This window comes from Spermophilus citellus, assembly GCF_964194105.1.
Source record: "Spermophilus citellus genome assembly, chromosome: 3".
NCBI classification, from domain to species: domain Eukaryota; kingdom Metazoa; phylum Chordata; class Mammalia; order Rodentia; family Sciuridae; genus Spermophilus; species Spermophilus citellus.
In genome coordinates, this window is record NC_138184.1 from 206,147,089 (window position 1) to 206,166,151 (window position 19,063).

Sequence of the window (19,063 nt, forward strand, 5' to 3'; positions counted from 1 at the left end):
AGGATTGCATCACCAGACCTGGCTTACTCCGTTTTTATTTTTCAGAAAAAGGGACACATACACAAATATATGAATTTGTATACATGTTGGATTAATACTTTTAGTTGGATATATAATCTGTGTGCACATGTATATTTACACACACACATATACACACACATACACATATACATGTGGATATATAAGTTAAAGTTTGGAAAGCTGACACTCTTGCTAGTGATGATTTTTGATTAGTGAGTTTGCAAGTGAATTTTATATTTTTTATATTATCCAACTTTTAAAAAATAATTATTGCTTTTGTCATCAACTTTTTGTAACAATGTTTTTGATTAAAGTTATGTTTTTATTTTATTTTGTATCTAATTGCAACTTTCATTATGCAATAAAATAGTGCTACTCTGTACTAGATTAGAAAAGGACTGAGTAGTGTTTATGAGGCTAACTTGACAGATTCCATGACTTGTTAGTCTGTTGCCTTCATTCTGGCAAGTGTCAACATCTGTGTCTGGCTCTCTCTAAGCTATCTTACAAATGTGATGCTGCTCACATAACTTAGCCTGAAGTATATTATCATGTTTGTAAGATCAGAGGACATGTTCTACTAATGGCAGTTGTAAGGTACCTTTTATAAAAGAACTTATGTATTTACTTTTTAAAAATATATTTATTCTTAAGCTTTAGGTGGATACAATATCTTTATTTTACATATATGTGGTGCTGAGGATCAAACCCAGTGCCTTGTGCATGCTAGGCGAGCACTCTACTGCTGAGCCACAACCCCAGCCCTGTATTTACTTTTGATAGTGGTTAAAAATGTGTTTTGATATAAATTCTGATCATTGTTCTTATAGTTTAACTTTGAGTTGTCAATTTTTAAGGTTTTTCCATTAACCTTTTTTTATTTTGCTTTTCTTTAACAGGAATTTTCTTCAATTAGTTAAAAATATGGATCCTGAAAAAGGGAGCTCACAGACTGTGAAAGTGACACCTTTTCAGCAAATTCTTGCCTCCTGTACTGGAGCAATATTGACATCACTAATGGGTAAAATTGTGCTACTGATGTTTTTTATGTGACTTTAAATCAGTGTTTCCATGATGCTAATGATATTCTTTTATCAGATTGATAACATGAAAAGTTATCAAGTCAGAAAATCAAGATACTTGAATTTTAATTCTTGCTTCACCATTCTTAGGGTTCTTACTTAGGGACAGTACCTACTTCTCTCTAGACTTCATTTTTTCATCTCAAATTAGGGGTTTATAAGAGGAGTTCTTGGGGGTTCCGTATCAACATTAAACTTTTCAGACTATTATCTCTGAAAATTACAAAGATAGAATTAAATATTAGCATATTGAATAAAACAGAAGGTGAACAAATTTTATAGTAGTGACAAAACAATGTTTTACTTTGCTTACATTACTAGTGAATTTCTTAAATTTCTCTGGATCATATTTTTGTTTCTTAAGAAGACATGGCCAAATGACACTGTTGATAGTTTAGCATTTAATGATTGGCTAGTTTATTTTAAATAAGATAACAAGTAATTGCTCTATGATGTACCTTCAGGTCAGAATTTTAGGATGTTAAAGGCCTTAGAAATTATCTGATTTTCTAACTCTGATGAGGGATAGTTTTCTTGAAACTATACTTGATATTTTTTCCTACTTGGATAAAATATGACATGCAAATTTGCCTTTGCCATGCTGTTCCAAATAAGATGACACAACCTGTGTTAAAGATGATTTATGGTTAGATATTCCAATTTTCATTTCCTGTAGCTTTTATTTGATACAGATAAATTTAACAGATTAGGAAGACTATCAGGGCTTGATTATTGACTATTGTAAAACAAAGTTATTTTTAAATATTTAAACAGATTTTTAGAAACTTTTATTCTTTACCTTAGATAACATATTTTCCTATAAATACTAGTATTTTATTTTTATTGCTAATGTAATTGTAGATATATTATAAATAATAATTTAATACTTGTTAGAGAAGTGCTGCCTGTCTTTTCACTTATGCTCTTTGAACAAAATTCAAGGGCAAAAATTAGAATGTTACATTCAAGAGTACTTAAGATAAATAACCTTATTCATTATATAGCCATGAGGAAAAGTATGCATGGATGTATATTGTGGTTTTTGTAAAATCTTTGTACAATTTATAGGTATCACTTGCTAATTGAAATTTTTATGTACCTTCATAGTAACACCCCTGGATGTTATTAAAATTCGACTCCAAGCCCAGAATACCCCATTCCCCAAAGGTATGTGTGAGAGTTATCCTGATAATGTTGTTTAATTTTTCATTTTCATTTGAATAATTCTTTTTTAAAATTTATTCTGTATTCACAAACATTTTTGGCCATTTTGTAGTACATGATGAGGTCTAGGCAGAAAAAAACATGAAACACTCTTTTGGACTTACCAATTAAGAGCAGAGGGATTATTATATATTTGAATATGTGCCTCTCATGTAAGAACAGAATTATAAGGGAACTTAGACTCTAAATTCTTCCTTTGTTCAAGAGTTATACTTATTCTAGAACATTCATGACAACTATCCAATTGTTACTTAAATCTAGTGATTGGAAATTCATTATTTTATCAGGCAGGTTGGTTTATTTTTGGACAGTCATTTTTGTGAAATTTCGTATGAATAATTATATATTTTTACAAGCTGGGCAAGAGTAGCAATTCCAAGATCAATCATTTAAATGTTTATTAACATAGCAGCATTTCAAATATATTTAAATAGCAGAAAACAGACTAGACTGAAAAAAATTGGCTTGGATATAAATGCTTCCCTGTTGAATGCATAGCAGTGAGATGGAATTAAAATCAATCATATTTCAGATGAATGAAAAAGGATTAGGTAGATTATAGGAAGAGGCTAGGAAGGTAATTTCTTACACATTAAAGAAAGCCTTAAAAGCAGAAGGAGATTCTCAGACTTACATATTGATGAAACTCACAGAATTATATACATATTGAACAGAGAAGACAATTTTGGCAGCAGGAGTGAGACTAATAAATGAGAAAGAATTGGTATTAGCAAAAGTTGTGGTAAATTAGGTAGGAACTGGCAGACATCTACATTGAGCAGTACAAGTACAGAGAAAAGGACAACACATACCACTATTTACATTGAGATGAACATTTAGTCTCCACTTTATTTTTTTTTTTTTAAAGAGAGAGTGAGAGAGTAGAGAGAGAGAGAGAGAATTTTTAATATTTATTTTTTAGTTCTCGGCGGACACAACATCTTTGTTGGTATGTGGTGCTGAGAATCGAACCTGGGCCGCACGCATGCCAGGCGAGCGCGCTACCACTTGAGCCACATCCCCAGCCCCTCCACTTTATTTTTATTTTTATTTTTTTGCCTTGAATTTCATTGGCATACTACAGTTTTCTTCTGGACAAATAGAGGAGACATGAACCATGTTTTCAAAACAGATTTTCCTCCTCTTTCTTTCTTCTTCATTACCTCATATAATTTAAAAGATTGTGTTTCTGTGTACATTTCTTACCACAGTCCCCAAAACACAAAATCCACTAATTTACTCCATTACGTTGCACAGCTGTAAATTTAAAACTATATCATTTAACAAATTGAATTAATTATGTATGTTTCATTCTAGAAAGAAGAGATAATTATTTTTCTTTTTTAAGGTTATTTCATTTTCCATAATTTTCTAGTCACCTCATTGTACTTTCAACTTGGTTAAGTGAAATAATTGTTGACCCCTGGAATCTTCTTTGTTAGGAAAATGTTTTGTATATAGTAATGGACTCATGGATCATATGTGTGTCTGTGAAGAGGGAGGCAACAAAGCATGGTATAAGAAGCCAGGAAATTTCCAGGGGACATTGGTAAGGAGATTATATTATTTGGAATTACTGTATATTTTCTATTTTTATATTTATTCTTATATATGAAAAATTTTCTCATTGCAGGGAAGTAATAAGTCCATTATATTAAAGTAGGAAAAGGGAAGTACTTTTTTCCTTTATAACTCTGTTAACTTTCATTGGTTCATACTTTTTATGTAGAAAAAAGAGGAGGTAACTTTTTAAAAATTAGACTTTTGTTTTAAGATAATGGTAGATCAGATGTAATTTTAAGAAAAATATACAAGACAGATCTCAAGGATGCTTTTCCCAGATTCCCACCCACAATGACAACAAAATCTTGCCAAACTAGCAACAATCACAACCAAGATATTAACATTGTTCTAATTTAAAAAAATAAAAAGAATAATTCCACCACTATAAGGATTCTTCCTTATTCCATATTTTCCTGTGCTTTCTCCCACTCATTAACCCCTGATAACACTAATTTGTTTCAGTTTATAAGATGTTGACATTTCAAAAATGTTTTATAAATGGAATCATAACAAATGAATTCTGGGGTAGTCACTTTTCACTTAGCATAATTATCTGGAAATTCATCCAGGTTGTTATATGTATCAATTATTTGTTCCTTTTTATTGCTCTGTTCTGTTCAGTGGTTTTGATGTGCCATATCCAGTTTTTAGCTGTTATGAATAAAGCTGCTACAAAAATTCATTTACAGTTTGTGTTTGTGTGTGTATGTTATAAGAAAATCTTCATTTGCTGAGTGCACATGGTAATTGCATATTGAGAGCTTAAGATAACTGCTAGCATGTTTTTTCTAAAGTAGCTCTACCATTTAACATTCCCATCAGCAACATGTAAGTGATCTGGTTCCCTTGTGTTTTCACTAGCATCTGGTGTTGTCACTATTTGTATTATAGCAATTATTATACATGCATAATAATATCTCATTGTAGTTTTAATTTGCACTTCTCTGGTGACTAATGATGTTGAACATCTCATGCTTATTTGCCATTCTATTCAGTGAAATGGATCTTTATGTTATTTGCCCACTTTCTAATTAAATTGTTTGTATTTTTACTATTGAATTTTGAGAGTTGGTTATATAATCTAGACACTGGTCCTTTTTGGGGTGTGTGGTTTAAAAATATTTTTCCCCATTCTCTGCGTTGCTTTTTCATCTTATTAACTTGATCTTTCACACAGTAAGTTTTTAATTTTTTTTTTTTTAGTTGTAGTTGGACACTATTTTTTTTATTTTTATGTGGTACTGAGGATCAAACCCAGTGGCGTCTCACACATGCTAGACAAGCGCTCTACCACAACCCCAGCCCCAAGTTTTAATTTTGATGAAATCCAATTTATAGTTTTTCCTTTTATAAATCATTCTCAGCACTTTTTACCTACCTTTAGACTCTGACAGTTTTCTCCTTTGTTTTCCCCTAAAAGTTTATAGCTGTATATTTAAGCCTTCAATGAATTTTGAGTTGTTTCTATTTAAGGTATGAGACTGAAGTTGAAGATTGTTTGTTGCTGTTGCTGCTACCTGTGGATGTTCAGCTGCGTTTGTTTTTTTTCACCCATCAAGTTGTTTTTTATGCCTTCATATACATTTATGTTGAACATTTTGAGCTGTATTTATTTCTGGGTTCTCGATTCTGTTCTGTTGATGGATAATGTCTGTCACTTTATTCATACAACACAGTCTTTTACTGTAGCTCTGTAATAACTTGAAATCAGGTAAAATTATTTTTCCCAGTTTCTTTTTTTTTTTCCCTTCCAGTGCTCGGGATGAAATGCAGGGCCCCAAACATGCTAGGCAAGTGCTCTACCACTGAACCACATCCCCCGCTTTCCCACTTCATTCCTGTTTCTTTTTCAGGTTTATTTTAGCTATTCCCAAAGTTTCTTTTTCTTTCCATATATATTTTAGGATAATCTTGTTTGAAGACATAAAAAAACAGTCTTGCTAAAATTTTCATAGAACTTATACCAAACCAATTTATCAATTTAGAGAGAAATGACATCTTAACTGTGTTGAGTCTTTCATTTTTACCTGCCTATATCATTCTAATTGAAGCAGATTTCTTATAGATAATGTATATCTAAGTCTACTATCAGTTTTCATCTTTTATTTGATAGACCAGTTATATTAATGCTATTATAGATATTTAAGAGCCCATCTCTTCCATTTATTTATTTATTTGTTCTGTTTTCTAATACTGGTAGTTCTCTTGCCTTCCTCTGTTACACTTTTTAGGATTCCATTTGATCTCTAGTGCTTTCAGGTACATATTTCTTTGCTGCACATTCCAATTTTTCATTTGTTTCAGATATGTTCATAAATATCATTCAGTGTTTTTTTGTTGGCTTCTTTAAATCACTGTCAGATAAAATTAGAACGTCTTGTTCAGTGTTGGTATTTATTGTCTCCCTGCATTTAGTTTAACATCTTCCATTTTCTTAGAATAGTGAATGATTTTTTAGTAAAATCTGGACATTTTGAGTGTTTGCTTATTTAATTCTGAATCTCATTTAAACATTCTATTTTATTTTTTTAAGTGTCACTTTTATTACATTTTTTGTTGGGGGGTGGTACCAGGGATTGAACTCAGGGGCACTCAATCACTGAGCAACATCCCTAGCCCTATTATTTGTAATTTATTAGAGATAGGATCTCACTGAGTTGCTTAGCACCTCACTTAATTGCTGAGGCTGGCTTTGAACACATGATCCTCTGTCTCTGCCTCCCAAGCTGCTGGGATTACAGGCATGTGCAACCACATATGGCCTAAACATTCTATTTTAAACTGACTTTTTCTTTTTAAAAAATTTGTTCTAATTAGTTATACATGACAATAGAGTTCATTTTGGCACATTATACGTAAATGGAGTATAATTTCTCATTCTTCTGGTTGTACATGATGTAGAGAATCACACTGGTCATGTATTCATATATGCACACAGGGTAATAATGTCCAATTCATTGTACTTTCTTACCCCCATACCTGCTTCCTTCACTTTCCTCTGTCTAGTGCATAGTACCTCTATTCTTCCCTAGCACTGCCTCCTTATTGTGAATTAGTGTATTCATATCAGAAAAAATATTTGGTCTTTGGTTCTTTGGGATTGACTTATTTTGCTTAGCATGATAGTCTTCAGCTCTATCCATTTACCAGCAAATACCATAATTTCATTCTTCTTTAAGGCTGAGTAATATTTCATTGTGTATATATACCACATTTTATTAACCCATTCATCGGTTGAAGGGCACCTATTTTGGTTCCATAATTTAGCTATTATGAATTGAGCTGCTGTAAACATTGATGTGCCTGTGTCACTATAGTATACTGACTTTTAAGTTCTTTAGGTATAAACTGAGGAGTGGGATAACTGGGTCAAATGATGATTCCATTCCAAATTTTCTGAGGAATCTCCATACTGCTTTCCAGAGTGGTTGCACCAATTTGCAGTCCCACCAGCAATGTATGAGTGTACCTTTTTCCCCACATCATTGCCAACATTTATTGTTGCTTGTATTCTTGATGATTGCCATTCTGACTGGAGTGAGATGAAATCTCAGCATAGTTTTAATTTGCATTTCTCTAATTGCTAGAGATGTTGAACATTTTTTCACCTATTTGTTGATCGATTGTATTTCTTCTGTGAAGTATCTGTTCAGTTTTTTTGCCCATTATTGATTAGGTTATTTGTTTTTTGGTGTTAAGTTCTTTGAGTTCTTTATAAATCCTGGAGATTAAGGCTCTATCTGAGGTGCAAGTGGTAAATATTTTCTCCCGTTCTGTAGGCTCTCTCTTCATAATCTTGATTGTTTCCTTTGCTATAAAGAAGCTTTTTAGTTTGATTCTATTCCACTTATTGATTCTTGATTTTACTTCTTGTGTTTTAGGAGTCTTGTTAAGGAAGTCAGTTCCTAAGCCAACATGACAGAGATTTGGGCCTACTTTTTCTTCTGTTAGGTGCAGGGTCTCTGTTCTAATGCCTAAGTCCTTGATCCTCTTTGTTAACTGACTGACACTGCTTCCAAAGAAGGAAGATACCACTTTGTTAATGCTGAGTCAAGCTACAAGTCCCAGTGTCCTGCTCAGTCTCCATTGGCACACGTTTTTGAGAGAAGATCTCTTTATTGTTAGGCGAGGATAAGGATTTTGGCTCCCCATGTAGTTTCCACTAATTCTGTGGTGGACTCGTCTCATTACTGCTGGGTGATGGTGAAAGTCCTGACTCTCTACTTCTCTTCCACTGACTCCACCCTAGTGAGAGTGGGGGAACTTATAATTGATCTGGTGGGGCAAAGTTTCAGCTCCCTATTGACCTATGACACCACACAAATAATGGTGTTACAGTGCCTCATTGCAGCCTTCACAGGCATAGAAGTCTAGGCTACTTTATTGGCCTTTGGTGGTATGGGTAGGTGGTGCCACAGGTTTCTCTGTGGTGTTTGGTTAGAGTGGAGTGGCTTCTATCTAAAGTTTTCTATTTCCTGAGCTTCCCCTTTCCTGGGAAAATATGCAGTCCTTTGTGGCTAGCTTTTTTTTTTTTTTTTCCTCACCACAGTATTTTAAGTCTTGTAAATGTTATGGCATGTATGAGTATTTACTTCTTATTCCTAAATAACATTATTGTTTGAATATGCCATATTTTATTTTTCTGTTCATCAGTTGCTAGACATTTGGTTCCCACTTTGGAGAATGAATCATTACTTTCTGAATATTCAATTTTTTGTATGAACATGTGTTTTAATTTCTCTTGAATATATACCTAGAGTTGGTATTATTGGTTTATATGGTATCTCTACACTAAATCTTTTGACACTATGCCAGACCTTTTCTAAAGTAGCTTCATCATTTTATTTTCCCATCAGAATATATGATGGTTCCAATCTTATTGTGGTTTTGCTTTGCATTTCATAATGATCAATGTTCTTGAACATTTTTTTTCATACAATTACTAGCTATTTGTGTATCTTCTTTGGAGATATGTGTGTTCTAATCCAATGTTTAATTTTTATTATTAAGTTTTAAGAGTTTGTGTGTTTACAACAGACTTCCTTCAGCTTCTAACTACTTAGAGCTCCTCTCCAGAGTCTTCAAAAAGTGGGCTTTAATAATACTTTCTCAGATTTCATACTTGGTGAAGAGGGTTTATCTTACCAATTCTCTGCCCTTGTTACTCTACTTATTTTCTTATAATAATGTTTCCAAACCTTTGTTTCTAAGCCCTAAATAGAAAAATCCAGATCTGAGTAATATAGATTTTATTTTGTAAGAACTGTTATCCAGAAATTCTTCACTATACTTGCATTTGTGTACTTGCATTGAAATTCTAGTTTTTAAAAGAATGGACAACTATAAATCCATGGAGCTCATATTTGAGCTTGAAAAAAATGCTTGAAAGAATCAAATTACCAATAAATTATCACTATACATTTCTATGTATCAGGTTTAGGGATATATTTTGACTATTTTTTTTTCTATTTTAATTTTAGGATGCCTTTTTTAAAATCATTAGAAATGAAGGCATTAAATCCCTGTGGAGTGGCCTTCCTCCTACTCTGTAAGTTGAAATTTAATATTTTTTTCTGATGGTTATTTAATCTTACAATTTCCATGGTTAAACAAAGTCTTGTATTTTTAATATTAGAACTCTGTGTTAGTTAACTTTTTATCTCTGTGACAAAATATCTGAGAAAAACAGTTTAAAGGAGGAAAGATTTATTTGGGCACACCATTTCAGAGGTTTCAATCTATGGTTGGTTAGTTCTGTGGCTTTGGACTTGAGATAAGGCAGAACACTACAGCAGAAGGGCATGGTGGGAGACATTTGTTCCCCTCATGACAGCCAGGAAGCAGAGAGAGAGAAAGAGAGGAATGGTTCAGGGACAAAATGTAAAAGGCATGCTGCCATTGACTTAGCTTTAAAAAAGTTTGTGTCACATCCCAATAGCACTGTCAGCTGGGAATCAGTCCTACAGATGAGCCTTTGGTGGACATTTCAGATCCAAACTATAATAAATTTAATTTTCTGAAGCATTGTTCTTTGAGTCTCACAACTACCCACACATTTGATGATGTGCTGGAAGGGCTCACAGGACCTAAGGGAGAGTTAGTTATACTTATGAATATGGTTTATTATAGCTAAAGGATACAAGCAGAATTGGTAAGAGGAAAAAAACACGTTGTACAGAACACATTTTTCTTCCAGTAACTCACTGAAGTGTGTAAAGTGTTTCTGCCTTGGGAAACTCGGATTTCACACAGCATTAACTGGTTGTTGGTCATGTAGGTACATTCTGTCTTTGTGACCAGTTATGATTAGCCAAACTTCAGATCCCCAGAGGGAAAATAGATGTTTCACATATGTTACATTGTTTGCACAAATCTACTTGGATGAGTTGGTTTAGAGCTTTAGACATCTAGAAAGTATTATCATACTGAATATTCCAGTGGCTAAATTCCCATGAGTTAGTCAAAGCTCAGCATGCAAACAGGGCCTCTTAAAGATAATTATAGAAGATTCGAGCAACCAGACCTGCTGTGTTAGCATAATTTTTTTCTTTATGTTCAGAAATAATTTAGGCTAGGTACAATGGCACATGCTTTTAATCCCAGCCATTCATAAGGTTGAGGCAAGAAGATCACAAGTTTGAGTCTACCCTTGACAATTTAGCAAGACCCTGTCTCAAAATAAAAAATCAAAGGGGCTAGGAATGTCACTCATAGTAAAGTATCTCTGGGTTCAATTCCCAGAACCAGAGGGAAAAAAATAATTTAGTGTTTATTTGATTTTTATTTTACCAAAACTGTGAGGTATACTGTATTATGTGTATATTTCCTCCAGGTAATTCTACTTACTAGCAATTATATGAATATGATAAACTAGTAGATCTGAATGTAAAAATTCCAAAATAAAATATCTTGGCTTTCTCTGCCTCATTTATTTCTAAAAATTTCTATCCTTGGTATAGAATCAATTTTGAGGCATTTATTTTAATGCCTAAGATTATAAAGTTAGTGGTAGATCTAAGAGCACTATTTCAGTCCTACTCCAAATTCTTAGCTTCAAACTTCACCATAGAATATTAAAGCATTCCTCCAGGTGTGGTGGCACATACCTGTAACTCCAAAAACTCAGGAGTCTGAGGCAAGAGGATTGCAAGTTCCAGGCCAGCCCCAGCAAATTAGTGAGACCCTAAACAACTTAGTGAGTGACAACCTGAATCAAAAAAAAAAAAAAAGAAAGAAAGAAAGAAAGAAAGAAAGGGCAGGGGATATGGCTTGGGGTAAAGTGCGTCTGGGTTTAATCTCCAGGATGAGGGGTGGGATTAGGGGGGAATGATTATTAAAGCATTCCAAACTATGGTCTGTTAAACCATAAACATAAAGCATAAACTGGTTTCTTATTGCATTAATATGTCTGACATGACAATGCCCACAACATTGTATATGAATTTAATAATTCCCTTTTAATATTTTCATTTAGAAGAATGGGTCATTAGAATTTCCTCAAAACATTAATTCTGGTAATGTTAATTGTAGTTTATTTCTTTTTTTTTTTTTTAAGAGAGAGTGAGAGAAGAGAGAGAGAGAGAGAGAGAAAGAGAGAATTTTTTTTTTAATGTTTATTTTTTTAGTTCTCAGCGGACACAACATCTTTGATGGTATGTGGTGCTGAGGATCGAACCCGGGCCGCACGCATGCCAGGCGAGCGCGCTACCGCTTGAGCCACATCCCCAGCCCCTGTAGTTTATTTCTTGTTGTAAGCTGGAGTGATATATTCCCATAGTTCAAAAATATCTTACTGTTGTTCAACAACATTTTATTGCAGTGATTCTCATATTAAGGTAAATGTTAATTGGGAAATCATATCTGGGAGACCAGAAACAGATCAAAAAAGTTGAGGAAAAGGACAAGTGTTCTAATTTTATTTCCCTATTTATGACCTGAGGTTATATAATTTATATTATCTGAGTTTGGTAACGTAGCACTTACTTAATGCTACATATTATAATTTATCTTTTTTCTTTTTTTTTTCCTAAAGAGAGAGTGAGAGAGGAGAGAGAGAGAGAATTTTTAATATTTATTTTTTAGTTCTCGGCGGACACAACATCTTTGTTGGTATGTGGTGCTGAGGATCGAACCCGGGCCACACGCATGGCAGGCGAGCGTGCTACCGCTTGAGCCACATCCCCAGCCCCTATAATTTATCTTATATAGCATTTATTTGATGCCATATATTGGAACTTCACAACTAGAGGAGGGCAGATACCAATCTTATAACTTTTTTATTGCTAAATTAAATGCTAATAATTTTTTACATAAAAGAAAAATTTATCTTATGGGCTGATTTGTTGTTTTTTAGCTTATCCAAAATAAATGGGCTGGGGATTTAGCTTAGTTGGTAAAGTGTTTGCCTCGTATGCACAAGGGCATGGGCAATCCCCAACACCACAAAAACAAAACAAAACAAAAAAGAAAATGTTTTTTTTTTTTTAGCTTATAGTAATATTTGAATTTAATTCAATAGTATGTTTGAGACCTTTTGATAATTTTGAAAAAAATTTTGTTTCTATCAGAGTGATGGCAGTTCCTGCCACAGTTATTTATTTCACCTGCTATGATCAATTAAGTGCTTTTCTGAGATCTAAATTAGGAGAAAATGAAACCCGAATACCAATTGTTGCTGGAATTGTGGCCAGATGTAAGTAATGAACTTTTATATACTTTTTGACTTCTGTTTAGAACATCCATTTAAATTTGGTATCCACAGAGAATTTGTACAATGTAGAAAGAATATCAGTATATTTTGCATTCCAGTTTTGTACTAATTTGTTAATATCTTTATTCCAAAAGTAACATGGCGTATGATTGCCCTCAGAATGAGATGGAATTAGCCCATCTTGGTAGAATCTTGGACAGTTTTTAGAGTGCCATCAGAATTGATTCTTACTCCCTTAAACTTCAAGGATGTTATCTGGGTCCATGTATGTTTCTGGCCAAAGTCTTGAACCATTTTCTTCATAACGTTAGGTTCAGAGTTTAGTCAGAAGGAAATATGCTTCTATGCAGAAGAACATTTATATCTGTGAAACAGAGTGAGGTTTATTTGGGGGCACTAATTGGAATTAGTTATTGTAATAGTTCTAGTTGACTATAACATTTCTGGGACTAATCATGAAAGAGTTGAAACCAGAAAAAGGTATATAAAAAATATACTTTTTTGTTTCATCAAGGGAGAAAATCTGTGCCAATGTTTTGACATCAGTAGGTATTTTAATGTTTGCAGACATTTCAGAATAAAATGTTAAAATATAAAATACATGAAATATTTTTACATGTGTGTTTGCTTAGTACATGGCTTTATTTTTGTTTTCTTTTATTTGATTGGTTCTATTAGTTGGTGCAGTAACTGTGATAAGTCCGTTAGAATTGATTAGAACCAAGATGCAGTCTAAGAAGTTTTCTTATGAGGAACTGCATCGATTTGTCAGCAAGAAAGTAGCTGAAGATGGTTGGATTTCACTTTGGAAGGGCTGGGTTCCCACTATCCTTAGAGATGTACCTTTCTCAGGTAGGATATATCTTCTTACTAGTAGCTTATAAATTTCACATAACCTTGTCCTTATTCCTATATTACTTTTACTAAGGTTTAAATCCTTTATGATTAAAGGTAAGCTATTTTCTGTAGTGACCACAATTTCCAGGTTCATTTGGGCTTTCAGATCTTCATAAGCCTTTATTGAATGAAGTTTCTAATTCAAACCTGGTTTTCTTTTCTCCTTGTGTTTAATTTTCTTTTAAACATTAATTAGTAGGTATTCATATTCAGAGAATAAAAATTACCTTTAACCTTATTCTAAATAAGTGATAATCAGTAAGGTAAGTAAACTTTTCAAATCAAAATATCATAAAATCCATTTATGACCCTTTAAAATACATGAATTCCTTCCTACTTTTTTAATTATTAAAAATAAACATCTCCCCATTGAGTATCCTATAAAGGATTATTATAAATCAAATAATCAGATAGGTGGTTGTGTTCAGTTATCCTGTTTAAAAACATGAAATAGATAACTAATCATTGATTCCTATGTCACTTATGTTTTCTTTACTATTTATTTATTTACTATTGTTTGTTTGGTACTGGAGATTCAACATGGGATTGTTCTACCTCTGAGCTACATCTTCAGCCCTTTTTATTTTGAGACAGGGTCTCCCTAAGTTGCCCAGGCTGTGTTTGAACTTGGTGATACTCCTGTCTCAACCTCCTAGGTAGCTGGGATTATAAGTGCGTGCCACCACACCCAGTTCCACATATACATTTCTAATTTTACTAGGTAATGGTAGATTCCTTTTTTAAATTTTTTTTTGTTCTTTTTAGTTATACATAACAGTAGAATGTATATTCACCTATTGTACATACATGGAGTATAACTTCCCATTCTTTTGGTTGTACATGATATGGAGTTACACTGGTTGTGTGTCCATATATGAATATAGGAAAGTAATGTCTGATCATTCTTCTTTCAACAGTGGATTCTTTTCTAAAGTGATTGAATGGATTTATACAGCTAACAGCACTGCATGAAACTTCCATCTGCTTTATACCTTTGCCAGCTCTTTTATTGTCACAGTCTTTCATGGTGTTTATCTAGCTATTTAAAGTAGCACCTCACTTTAATTTACAATTCTCTTTTAATAAGGCTGGGCACAATTTCACTAGCTATCCAGTTATTCAGAATCAATTTGGGGATATAGACCAAATAGATATTCATTTTCACACACACCCCCATCTGGATTGTTTATTGTCTCAGCATCATTTATGGAATAATTAAAATTCCTGTAGGTATCTGCATTGTCACCTGTGTCATATCAAATTTTCATGTATATGCATGCATGTGTTTCACTGGTTAATTTGTCTACATCTGTGCCAATAGATTCTGTCAAAATTACTAATCTAAATGACATTCTTTGTAAAAATTCTTGATGTCACCTCATTTTTCTTTTCTAGGAATGTCCATATCTGTCTGTTAATAATAAAACTTCTTTAAAGTATTTCAGTAGAGATTTTAATTTTTCTCATAAAGGTTACATATTACTTTAATCATTATAACTATTCTTCCTACAGGAAGGTTGCCTTTCCCACCCCTTCAAAAATAACAGAAAGTTGCATAGCAAACTTTTTTGAATAGTAGTGATAATAAGCATCCCTATCATTTTTCTTATTTTAAAGGAAATAGTTCTGTTGTTTCCAATAATTATTTTTGCTACAGGTTTGATGCATACCATTTATCAAGTTAAAGGAATTCCCTTTTACCTATAGAATCCTAAGAAATTTTTTGTTCACTTTACATGGAAGTGTTAAATTTTTTTGAATGCTTTTTTTGGTTACTATTTTATGCCACTATTTTGTTGATGTGGTAGATAACACTGTTACAGTAACTGCCTCAGCATAGCATTTCTGGGATAATCCAATCTAGCTTCATTTTGCTCTTTTTTTAGGATCTTTACACCTATATTTGTCAATAGATGGGCATTTACTTTTTTTTCCCTCCTACTTATTCTTGTCAGGTTTCGGAATTATAGTCCTACTTTACTGATAAACAGGATGGTTTTTTGTTTAAAGAATGCTAGAATATTACTAAAAATTTTAATCCCTGCCTTTTTAAATCTCATCCAGTCTAACAGAAAGCAAGATGTGTGTCACTGTCAGAATTTCTCTTTTCCTTTAATTTATAACTTCATAACTCTTCTTTAAAGTCGACATTTTATTTCTAAATGTGTGCTCATTTCATTCTCTATTTTTATAGCAATGTACTGGTATAACTATGAAATTTTAAAGAAGTGGTTGTGTGAGAAATCTGGTTTATATGAACCCACATTTATGATCAACTTTACTTCAGGGGCATTGTCTGGTTCTGTAAGTTTATCCTTTTGTTGTTAATACTCCAGCAAAATGGTAGTTATTATTTTAAAACAGAGTTAAGTATTAGATAGTATTTAATGTATATTGAGATAGTGCTTTTTGTACTGTTTTAAATTCTGTGTAAGTACTTATTATCCTATTTAAGGAAATAAATTATTGACCATTAAAATAGTTTTTAAATGTACTTTGTATTTATGTTTTTATTATATTAATGTGCATTATCATATTTTCTGAGAAATCTTTAGATTAGTTGGATCATTATAGTTATGATCATGATAATACTTGGAATAGTGCTTTATTATTTGCAGAATATTTTATAATATACTAGTTTAATAAATACTAGTAGATATGATTAATACTTCATAGAACCTCATCCCATATATATCTTTGAACTAAACAGAAGCAGTTCCATACCTTGTTGCTATTTTCTGTTTCTTAGGAAACATTTGGCTTATAAGAATTTCAAGAAAAATTACAACCAGCAGGGAAAATCTTAAATTTAAGACCATTTTTTGAGTGAGAAGGATGCCTTTCCCACCCCTTCAAAAATAATAGAAAGTTGCATAGCAAACTTTTTTTAGGTAGATTTATGTCACCCTGACTTTGGCAATGAAGAGTTTTCTATATCCACATACTTCCAAAATTAATTTGTGATTGTTTAAAGCATGACACTGACATATTGGAACCATATAAAAACAGAACTAAAGGTCCAGAGTGAAGTGATAGAAACCTGACAGAAAGTACTGGAATAATATATCAGAAAACCTACAGAAGCTACAGCTATTGAGTTCAAAACTTAGACAAGAATATCATTTGGTCTAAAATCTGTCAAAGTAAGCCTAGTAAATTATAAGCCCTTTAGGCCAGAAACACAATTAGTATTGTTGAATAATAACTTCAGGATGTTGCACCAGCTTTACAGTAATATGAAGGGAAGTTCTCTATTTTATTATTTCCGCTTAACATAGAAAACTTATTTTTAAATTATGTTTTTTTTAATAGATGGACACAATACATTTATTTTGCTTGTATATTGTTTTATGTGGTGCTGAGGATCGAACCCAGTGCCTCAAGCATGCTAGTCAAGCACTCTACCACTGAGCTACAGCCCTAGCCCTTAAATTATGTTTTAATTATCTAGAAAATGTCTTTTGGAAGTTTTCAAATAAAGACTTGTTTATGTAACAGGAAAAGCATATGAAAGTGATAGTATCAAGGCTTTCTGTTATAAAACAAAGCAGTTTAAACTACATTACTTTAGAAAGTGTGTAAGAGATTGTAGCTACCTGTTGCTACTACATGGTAGGTTGTAGAGACAGAGAAACAATGACTGATTTAGTCTTACCCATGATCTTTAAAACTGATATCAAGAATTTAACAGATTGCTGGGGTTAAATATAATTGAGTTTAATAAGCATGTTATGAGTATGTTGCACAACTGTGAGTTGGTAAGCAAAATAAAGACCAGATTTTACTTTGTGTGGCTGTTCTATCAGATACAGTGAGAATATTCTTAAAGAAATTTAATTATTCTTTTTAAAAAACTCTCCCTTACCTACATTATGGAAATAATTGTAAAATTGAATCATTTTGAGAAAAATTTTTTTAAATGTTATTTTTGAACCACTGTAACAACATTTGATAAATATGTTTAAAGCCCATTAAGAAAAGGTATATAGAACTAAGTGTTTAAAGACCATTTTCTAATTTATCTTTTTAAAATTTTATTTACATTTAAAACACTTGTTGGAAAATTTTATGTTTACTGGAAAATTTATGCTTTAATATTGTGTTATACCTTCATGTAAGGTAAAGAAGCAACAAAAATTGTGAGTTTTGGAGTCAGAGCAGTCTGATTGGAATTCTGACTCTGCCACTAGTAACTGTCTGATCTCAGGAAAGTAAGAGAACTTCCATGAAACTGTTTAGTTGAGTCTTGTGAGAAATATACAAGGTATATCTATTTTCTTTAATAAAAACTTTAAAAGAATGTTTTAAACTTAATTTTAGTGATGATTTTCATTATTATCCTTGTTAATATGCTAATTAGAAGAATTTAAAATACTTTAGAAAAAGTAAAAGACTTAAGTTAATTAGTTTTACTTTCTGATAGTTTGCAGCTGTTGCAACTTTACCATTTGATGTGGTAAAAACCCAAAAGCAGACTCAACTTTGGATATATGAAAGTCAAAAAAGTAAGTTCAATTAATTTAAAACATTTTTAAAATGTCATGTTTTTCCTTCTAGGTTTTAGGTTAAGAATATCTAAAATAAAAGAAGGAAGATTTTTTTCTTATGTTTTATTCTTTAATAAAACTAATAAATATATACTAGAAAAAGACACTCTAAACCCAAGCAAAAAATTTAAGAAATCCCAGGTGTGGTGGTACATGCTTATAATCTCAGTGATGCAGAAGGATCACAAGTTTAAGGCAACCTGGGCAACTTTGGGAGACCACATCTTAAAATTAAAAAATATAAAAAGGACTGGGAATGTGGTTCAGTGAGGAAGCACCCCTGGATCAAATCCCAGTAACACACACACACACACACACACACACACACACACACACACACACACATATCTAGGGTATAGTATGTGCCAGATCCTATAATTGTAACTGTTCTCTCATTTGAGTGCATTTTTATTTAAGTTTTTAAGGTTAATATCTGGTTTCAACTTCTTAAAACTTTGTCTAAATGCACCTATTTTTCAGAGTTAAGCTTCATTTTCTATGTGTATAGTCAATATTTTAAAATACAATTTAAACATTTTTAAATTTTTTATCTTATTTTTAATAAATGTAACATTAAACTATTATAAATATTCCAAACAACTTTTCTTTTTACTTTGTGGCACTGGGGATTGAAACTGGTGATGCTCTACCATTGAGCTATATCCCCAGCCACTTTTTAAATTTTTATTTATTTATTTGTTTGTTTCTTTGTTTGTTTGTTTTGGTACTAGGGATTAAACCCAGGGTTGCTTAACCACTGAGTCATATCTCCAGGCCTTTTTTATATTTTTATTAGAGGCAAAGTCTCACTGAGTTACTGTGGGCCTCAATAAGTTGCTGAGGCTAGCCTTGAATTTGTGATTCTCCTGCCTCAGCCTCCTGAGTCACTGGGATTATATGTCTGTGCTACTGTGCCTGGCTCAAAACAATATTTTAGAACAAAAAGAATCACTAAAAGTGGTTATGCATGGTGAAAACACTTATTTTAAAATGCTCAATCTTAGTAGTAATGAGTAATA

The 19,063-nt window shown here is 32.4% G+C and overlaps 1 protein-coding gene across 2 annotated transcripts in view; it reads left to right on the plus strand.

Moving 5' to 3' along the window:
* The window catches only part of SLC25A40 (solute carrier family 25 member 40), a 53,184-nt gene that overhangs the window by 27,233 nt on the left and 6,888 nt on the right, over positions 1–19,063 (plus strand). For both annotated transcript variants that reach the window (XM_081287630.1, XM_081287631.1), the window contains exons 3-10: positions 921–1,042; positions 2,211–2,270; positions 3,770–3,876; positions 9,371–9,438; positions 12,458–12,582; positions 13,279–13,452; positions 15,692–15,801; positions 17,921–18,002. In XM_081287630.1, the coding sequence (XP_081143756.1) occupies positions 946–1,042; positions 2,211–2,270; positions 3,770–3,876; positions 9,371–9,438; positions 12,458–12,582; positions 13,279–13,452; positions 15,692–15,801; positions 17,921–18,002 (823 nt within the window). In that variant the 5' untranslated portion in view covers positions 921–945. The remainder of the gene's footprint in view (positions 1–920; positions 1,043–2,210; positions 2,271–3,769; positions 3,877–9,370; positions 9,439–12,457; positions 12,583–13,278; positions 13,453–15,691; positions 15,802–17,920; positions 18,003–19,063) is intronic.